General features: G+C 44.9%; 1 protein-coding gene across 1 annotated transcript; it reads right to left on the reverse strand.

Moving 5' to 3' along the window:
- Positions 1-852: 852 nt before the first annotated feature.
- LOC144028345 (unconventional myosin-VIIb-like) lies at positions 853-8,717 on the reverse strand. The gene is made up of 11 exons (XM_077535638.1): positions 8,575-8,717; positions 8,352-8,507; positions 7,469-7,574; positions 7,182-7,295; positions 6,997-7,084; positions 6,815-6,912; positions 6,541-6,726; positions 6,318-6,434; positions 6,129-6,212; positions 1,828-1,947; positions 853-1,725 (listed from the first exon to the last, which is right to left on the reverse strand). The coding sequence occupies exons 1-11, from the start codon at positions 8,712-8,714 to the stop codon at positions 1,633-1,635; spliced, it is 1,302 nt and encodes a 433-aa protein (XP_077391764.1). The 5' UTR covers positions 8,715-8,717; the 3' UTR covers positions 853-1,632.
- Positions 8,718-8,727: the final 10 nt, after the last annotated feature.

Genomic DNA, 8,727 nt, shown 5'->3' on the forward strand with positions numbered 1-8,727 from the left:
TGAGACAGTGGGAACGGTCTTCATGGGAGACCTGTCTGGGTATCCAATACACTTGCACAGGTTCCTGCAGAAATATACTGGTGTTTGAATGGTTATGGGGGAAATCTTAGTGAAGATTTAAACAGCGTAAGACTCGTGAGAATGACATCCTTGACTCATCATCAGTGATTACTCTATACTAAGCAAGACTGGTATTATTCCTCTCTGCTCTTTGCTTGCTGACCTAACACAGAGGATATGCACTGTATATAAAAGCATGTGGAACAAAATAATGTACGCAGGGAGGCTGAGAGAGCAATTATAGTATGTCCAGTTACTTCAGGCAGGGTGACAACACTGAAGAGGAAAACTTGCAGTTTGGGTTTGAAAATTTTGTGACAAAGGTCCTGGCACTTTTATGGCACATCTCTCTCTGTCTTGTAATGTACTGTGTATTTTTGCAGTGTGATCCACAAAGTGTAGGGTTGTGGTTGCAGGGAGGGGTGTGCAGGTGGGATGCTATAGTGATATATCTCGGGCAACAAAAGGTCTTTTGTTCCAAATTTGGTGCAGTGCATCAAAATGCCGTTGCCTCCTTGTAGGGTAGTATACACAAGCATACCAAAATATGTTTCAGCAGTCAGGTATTTGGACTACATTCTTTTCCTCTTTATAACACTACAGTTTCCATGTAGATACAATTGGTACAATAATGAATCTAGTATTTGAACATTCAGTTGTTTGTACTATACATTCATGTTGCTAATTATTAATATGCAACTCCTATGTTAAACCAGTGTAGCAGTCCCTTCATAATCACACTTGTCATTCGATGTCAGGGAAGAGACAGTGGCACAAACAATCATACTGCAACTCATAAGCACCTGCCTGTGGTAACCTGATTTTTTTTTTTTTTGGGCCACATGGTTTCCATGGTAACAGAGCAATACTCTTAAAAGCTATGAGGAGAATTCTATGAACTGACTACAGAACTATGTTGCACTATAATCCAGGGCAACACAACCGCACACACTTTTGGATGTCCTCTCAAGCTGTAGGCAGGACATTACAGGACACTTCTTTCTGGCATTTCATAAATTGCCTACAAAACCGCCATTTTCATTGAACAAGAGAATATGTGGCCACAAAGTTCTGATTCAATACAAAGACTGTATCAAAACAATCTGCCTTAAACAAATTAGGCTCAGTTTTCATGGACACTGCTAGAGTTAAGTTAACCACGTTTCTTATTGTGGTGGTAGTATAGGCCAAAGTACTGAGAGATGTTTATAATATTTTTGTTAGCTTATTTTGCTAAATGAAAAGGGGCAAATATTTGTGATCTATAGTGGTAAGTAGTAAGTGTTTAATGTTAAGGAAAAATGTGTAATCAGTAGCTAAAATCAAAAAAAAAAAGAAAAAAAAAGGGAAAAAAAAAAAAAGAACGAAAACCCTAATGGAGGTAATAAAATGACCGCTGAACATATACAATTTGTGCAAGACATTTATTGTGGTGTTGATTAGTCTATAGGAGCATATATATATATTTTCAAAAGTGAATTGGAATTATAATGAAAACGACAAAATGAAACTTTAAATATTGGCTTGTTGTGAAGTCTGCATATTAGCTGAGCTTTTATTAATCACAGCAGTTCAAGTAAACATGTGGTTTCTGGATTGAAAGGCCTGCCTTTGCCTTTCATACATCCCGACATAAGATCTGAGAAGGTCCTCCATTGTGTGACCCTGAAACATGGCAGAAGAGTTATCAGCAAGTGTTCTATTTAGAAAACAATAACCTTAAACACGGCAATAAACAGACATGGCAGGATTGGTTGAGATGCTCACCTGTGAGGTTTCACAGACAAAGACGTTCCCTCGGACCATGGTGCCGATGGTCATCTGGAAGTATCCGCCTAAGCTGTGGCACTCTGTGATGCGGCTGAATGGGTGCATGACCAGCAACTCCTGCAGGGTTCATATTATAACCACATATACTAATTATTTCAAGGTGCGTTTCCTCTAGAAATGTTTTAAAAAAAATTTAGCAGCAGCAGGGGTAGGTGTTCCAAATGACAGTTGACTGCAGATTTTTTTTACTGTCTGTTTAACCTGTAAAATCTATGTCGAGTTATCACCAAAAAAACAAAACAAAAAACAAAACGTGAAATTCAAAGAAACATTTAGAGTCACAGCATGGTACAAAGTGTGAAGCAGAGCTGCGACTAATTTAGGAGGTCCCAGAATGTACAAATGTACATTATAAATGTACATTGTACATGTAAACGTTTTACTATTACAGTATTAAGAGTTAAATACCCGGGAAAAAGAATGCCTTTATTTTATATCGCTTCAGGCATTCTGAACACCGCCGGGTCTTGTGGCCTGCTGCCAATAAAGGAAGAGAGTGGCACCAGTTTGATGAGGATCTTGACCAAATTCTGGACGCTACTGCAAGAGGAGGAGCAGACCAGAAATTGCTGTCGATGTCCGCTATGATCATCAGCATAGGTGCCGAAAGATTTGGCGTCAAAGAACAACGGGCAACCAGACCCCAAGGGGAGCCAAATCGACGGGAGGTGAAAATCAGCCAGCTGCGGCAGGAGCTTAGACTGCTTGGACGGCAGTTTAAGGTGGCAAGGGAGGAGGATAAGGCTGGGCTAGCAGAGCTCCGTAGCATGGTGAGGAAAAGACTAACCACCCTCCGCCGAGCAGAGTGGCATAGGAGGAGAGGCAGGGAGAGAGCCAGGAGACGGGCAGCCTTCATCTCAAACCCCTTCGGCTTCACCACGAAGATCCTCGGGCAGAAAAGAAGCGGCCATCTCTCCTGCACCGAAGAGGAAGTCAACAACTACCTCAATGTCTCCTATAGTGACAGTGCAAGAGAGGAAGAACTTGGGCCATGCAGAACCTTGATAACCCCGCCAGAACCCATCGTGGCATTTAACACCAAAGAGCCAACTTTGAAAGAAGTTGAGGAGGTTGTCAGGGCAGCTAGATCAAATTCAGCACCAGGCCCTAGTGGAGTGCCATATGTAGTCTTCAAGAGGTGCCCCAGACTCTTGAAGAGGCTATGGAGGATCCTCAGGGTCATCTGGAGAAGGGGGAAGGTTGCCCAGCAGTGGAGACATGCAGAGGGTGTATGGATTCCAAAGGAGGAGAGCTCAATAACTATCGAGCAATTCAGAATCATCTCACTCCTCAGCGTAGAAAGCAAGATATTCTTCAGTATTGTTGCCCGGCGCATGACGGAGTTCCTCCTGAGGAATACATACATTGACACCTCGGTGCAGAAGGGAGGAGTTCCAAAGGTCCCAGGATGCATTGAGCACACGGGAGTTGTCACCCAGCTGATCCGGGAGGCACGAGAGGGCAAAGGAGACCTGGCAGTCCTTTGGCTTGACCTCGCCAATGCCTACGGGTCTATCCCACACAAGCTGGTGGAAGCCTCGCTTGATCGACACCATGTCCCAGACAAGATCAAGGACCTCATACTGGACTATTACAGCTGTTTCAGTTTGAGAGTCACTTCTGGAGCTGTGACATCTGCGTTTCATCGCCTTGAGAAGGGCATCATCACGGGGTGTACCATTTCTGTGGTGTTGTTTTCCTTGGCTATGAATATGCTGGTGAAGTCAGCAGAAGTGGAATGCAGAGGACCACTAAGCAACTCAGGTGTGCGACAGCCCCCCATCAGAGCGTTCATGGATGATCTGACGGTAACGACAACATCAGTCCCGGGTTGTAGATGGATCCTCCAAGGCCTCGTGCATCTCATCAGCTGGGCCAGGATGAACTTCAAGCCAGCCAAGTCCAGGTCTCTGGTGGTGAGGAAGGGGAAAGTCTCAGACAAGTTCCACTTCTTTATAGGAGACACCCAGATTCCATCAGTGGGAGAGAAGCCAGTTAAGAGCCTGGGGAAGATCTACGATAGCACCTTAAAGGACACCGCAGCACTCCGTGCAACTTCAGAGGAGTTGGGGGCCTGGCTGACAGCGGTGGATAAGTCAGGGCTACCAGGCAAGTTTAAAGCTTGGGTATACCAACATGGCATCTTGCCTCGACTCCTCTGGCCAATGCTGGTCTACGACGTGCCAATGACCACCGTCGAGTGCCTCGAGAGGAAGGTTAGCTCTTTCTTGAGGAAGTGGCTGGGCCTTCCACGAAGCCTCAGCAGCATCGCACTGTACGGGAGGAACAACAAGTTGACTCTGCCCTTCAGCAGTCTGAAGGAGGAGTTTATGGTGACCCGAGCGAGAGAGGTGCTGCTGTATAGGGACTCAAGCGACAACAGAGTCTCCTCGGCTGGCATACAGGTGAAGACCGGCAGGAAGTGGTGCGCTCAAGAGGCAGTCGACCAGGCTGAGTCCCGCCTGCGGCACAGCGAGCTGGTGGGACCAGTGGCATGCGGACGAGCAGGACTTGGGAGCAACCCAAGACCTTCCTACAACAAGGCACAGGGGAAGGAGAAGCGCCTGCTTATCCAGGAAGAGGTTCGGGCAGGGGTGGAAGAAGAGCGCTGCAGTAGGACAGTAGGAATGCGGCAGCAGGGGGCGTGGACCCGGTGGGAAGAGGCAGCTCGCCGGAAGATCTCGTGGACAGAGCTTTGGCGATCTGAGCCACACCGGATCAAGTTCCTCATCCAGTCGGTCTACGACGTCCTACCAAGCCCATCCAATCTCCACCACTGGGGCCTGGCTGAGAACCCACTGTGCCCGCTTTGCCAAAGGGTCGGATCGCTGGAGCACATCCTGAGTTGCTGCCCACGAGCACTGGGAGAGGGACGTTACCGCTGGCGTCACGACCAAGTGCTGCGAGTCATTGCGGAGACCATCAGCTCAGGGATCTCCACCAGCAAACACCAACAGCCAGCAAGGCAATCCATCGCCTTCGTCAGAGCTGGGGAGAAACCACAGCAGCATCGGGGTGAAGCAGTTGGTCTCCTGGCAACAGCCCAGGACTGGCAGTTGAAAGTCGACCTAGGGAAACAGCTCAAGTTCCCAGAGAACATCGCGGTGACCACACTCAGGCCTGACATCGTCCTTGTGTCAGAAACAACAAGGCAAGTGGTCCTGCTGGAATTGACTGTTCCCTGGGAAGACAGGATGGAGGAGGCTTTTGAGAGGAAGAGAGCCAAGTATGAGGAGCTGGCAGGTGAATGCCGAAGTAGGGGATGGAAGACCCGGTGCACTCCCATAGAGGTCGGATGCAGAGGATTCGCTGGTCAGTCACTCGTCTGGGCACTCAAGATGTTGGGGGTGAAGGGACTGCACAACAGGCGAGCCATCAAGAACATCAGTGACGCAGCAGAGAAGGCGTCAAGATGGCTGTGGATCAAGCGGGGTGACACGTGGTCACATGCTCTTAAGACACAAGCCGGGACTTGATCAACCCCGGCTGGGTCCCCTGGGCGAGGGTGTCTGTTGTGAGACCCGAAACACCCAATGAACCCAGGTGCCAACACTGATGATGTGTCTTAAGCTGCACCAAAAGTGTATATAATAACTATATTATAGAAAATGTATTTATGTTAAGTCTAGAAAAACAAGTAGACCATTTATGCTCGGTGAAATTCAGAAAGACTTATGCAAGTCAAAATGGTTGTCTATTTTATTTTTCAATAAAAACTTTATTACTGTTGAAAGTTCATTTCCAATAAAAGTATTGGCAAAAACAGTTGCCATTTTTATGTTAAACGGGGTTGTCAGCATCTACTGAAAGTAAATAAAGTAACTTGTAATCTAACTTCTAACTTCTAAACTCAAGTAATCAGTAAAGTAACTAGGTTACTGTACTTTTAAAATCAAATAATGAGTAAAGTAACAGTTACTTTTTCAAGGTAACTGTGGCAACACTGTACCATTATGAGGATGAAAAAATATGACTTAAATGAAATAAGCTAAATGAGATCCAATACAGATTGCACGATTCTATTCTTTCGACTTTGTGGGAATAGGATGGGCGGGCCCTTTTCTAGGCCATCATGACAGAGATCCATAAGGGCATGGCTGGATAGGTTTGCTGTGCAAAAAAACCCAAACACTCTGACTTAAACCCCATCAAACACCTTTGAGTTTAAAAAAGAAAAAAAGATGCAAGCAAGTTCCTGTTGTGTAGCATCAGTGGCGACTGGTAGTTAGCGTGCATACCTTTGACTTTGGGTCGATTAAGCTTACACCTTGCTTGCTGATGGCAATCCAAATTGTACTTGGGTAGCTTGACTCACAAGTTTGCTACAAAAATGGAAATGTCATCATGAATAGTCGCCACGTGTGCCAAGGCAATTTGCATATCCACTATAATTGCCTGCGGATCTGTCTTTCATCCTTCTAACTTACTTTCACTTCAAAGAAGGTAAAGCCAAAGGTTGGCCAGCTTGATACGGTTTGCAGGAAGGCAATTTTGCATTCCTCCACTGTGATGCCGCTCTGCTTGTTGTAGGATGACATGATGTGCTGCAAGACCAACCAAAATTACACGCAACTCATTTTCATGGCATGTAAAACTGCCAGGTGAAGAGTATGTCTTCACTTGGAAGCGCTCACTTCCGTCCTCAGTTACCTTCTTCCATTCCTCGGGGGATGCGCTTTTAATCTGGTCAGCAGGGACCAAGTGTTTGAGCATTTTGGGGATCATGACAAACTGTGACCTGTCAGAATCCACTTTGGCTCTGAAAAGCAGCCCGCCAAGCTTGATCATGTGCTCTTTGCTGCAGTTGTGATACCCCATAAGGTATTTTGGCAGCTCCTTTATGACAGTGTTTAAGAACATGTAAGGTACATGCTGGAAAAAAATATTACAACTTGGAGTGCAATTAAGTGTTCAGTTTTGATACCTGCGGGAAATGGAAGGTGAGGTCTGCAACCAAGTCTTTTCCTGGCATCACATTGAACCACAGCTTCCTCTTAAAAATCAGAGCGTACGCTAAATTGACTGGCAAAGAAAAATGTCAATTAGAAATACAAGGGAAGCTGAAAAATAAAATATTAAGACAATGTGTCTTGTATGATACGTTACCTTCTCTCACTTTTTTTCCTTTCTTTGAAAGTTCCGATGCCTCCCGTAAACTGTCAAAGAAATACGTCTGCTCAGTCAAGATCAGCATCTGAAGTTAAAAGAAGATTACTGAGCATTTTAGAAATTACTTCCCACTCCTTTGTTCAGTTAAGACAACGTTTGCATGGAAAACAAGACAAGCATACCTTATTTGGTGTTTTCAAATAGAGGCCATATCCATCTGGCGAGCTCAGTTTTAGCTGGGAAGTAATACTGCAGCACAGCTCTTGGATTGTAGTTGTAGATGTCACCTCGAACAGCTGTAAAAGTACGAGAAAGACAAGAGCATATCGCAGTCTAAATGCGAAAGAATAAAGACAATTTGTTTTCTTCTTTAAATCGCCTAGATGGATATGGAATCTATGAGAACAATACAAGTTCTATGTGAAAACCAGGATAAGCTCAAAATTTATGGGAGAGGTATGCGACTTACATCATTTGTGTCATTTGGGAAGTGAATTTTATGGAAAATGAGGGTGCTGTTCTGCTGGATGGCATCTACCTCAACCAGAGGTGGAGGACGTTTCCTGGGCTCCTTACTGACCATATAAAGCATACAGGAGGAGACAAATGTTTCAAGATCACATTGCCAACTTCAAACTTTCTGGCCCTCATACAGACTTAGCAAATTCTGTACACTTTGTACTTGTGTTTATAAAGTTGTCTGCATAACATAAATAATGATACCTTCACTACTGCCCTCTGGAAGTTGTTGGTGGCTCTTGGGCCGTTTTTGCAGTTATCAAAACATCTCTGTTCTGAATGCTGATTAGTACATCTGTGGTTTATTTCTTTATCAAGATGTTTGTTTGATTTTCAATCTTTTCTCAGCTTCACATTTGCTTGTTTTCGCCCATTGACAGCGCTCTGATTTTCATGTAGGCTACCATGCCAACTACTATGAAGTATACACAAAACTCAAATTGGAAAGAGTGTCGACAGTTATTGTTTGAATGATCAATGTAATCGGATACATCGGGTCATCAAAACACACTGTTCAGTCAAATGTTGCAATCATTTTTCTCAAGTGAAACTTTTGTGCCTAAACCTGTACTGCTCCTCAATTACAAAAATATTAGAAGCATTTCTAACTGTGTTTGAATGTGTTTTGCACACGTACATCTACCACATACTACTTTGCACCTGCTAATGCTATCGGTAATGCACTTTACCTAGCCAAATTGCACCATGATCCTGGTCCAAAGTACTTGAAAACTTTGAACATTTTAAATACTTTCCCTTGTATTGGATCTTATTAGGTGTAAATGTCCCTATATACAGTAAAACATCTGATATCTTTTCAACTGCAGGCTGACCTGCGCATCCGCTGCAGCCTCTGGAGACAACCTGCAGCCAAGGGTTCTCTGGGTCGTGACTCTAAGAATCGCTGAGCGTGTCTCATCAAATACGGACTGGGCGGGAACAAGCCTGAACACAGCCACATCAGCTGCCACCCGCGCTCCATGCTTAACCTGCAGAGATCAATGGTATTTGTGAATTTGGTGACAGTGTTGCAACACTATGTTCAGGCATAAGTACCTGCTGCTGTTATTGGTCATCTGTTTCATGATCTGACAGTAGATCTCATCCTGCAAAAGCTCGTGTTGCGTAGCGGGGCCAAATATCTGGTCGGTCAACTCTAACGGACTGCGAACCTGTTTGATGGGGTAGTCGCCCATGTACTTCAAAATG

The sequence above is a fragment of the Festucalex cinctus genome, chromosome 1 (assembly GCF_051991245.1).
Source record: "Festucalex cinctus isolate MCC-2025b chromosome 1, RoL_Fcin_1.0, whole genome shotgun sequence".
Classification (NCBI taxonomy): Eukaryota; Metazoa; Chordata; class Actinopteri; order Syngnathiformes; family Syngnathidae; genus Festucalex; species Festucalex cinctus.

What these genes read in the sequence shown, in the direction of transcription:
- LOC144028345 (XM_077535638.1), bottom strand. Translation starts at nt 8,714, where the DNA reads ATGGGCGACTACCCCATCAAACAGGTTCGCAGTCCGTTAGAGTTGACC. An exon ending in ATGACCAATAACAGCAGCAG is followed by an intron (nt 8,508 to 8,574) that starts GTACTTATGCCT and finishes TGATCTCTGCAG; the next exon opens with GTTAAGCATGGAGCGCGGGT. An exon ending in TCCCAAATGACACAAATGAT is followed by an intron (nt 7,296 to 7,468) that starts GTAAGTCGCATA and finishes GTACTTTTACAG; the next exon opens with CTGTTCGAGGTGACATCTAC.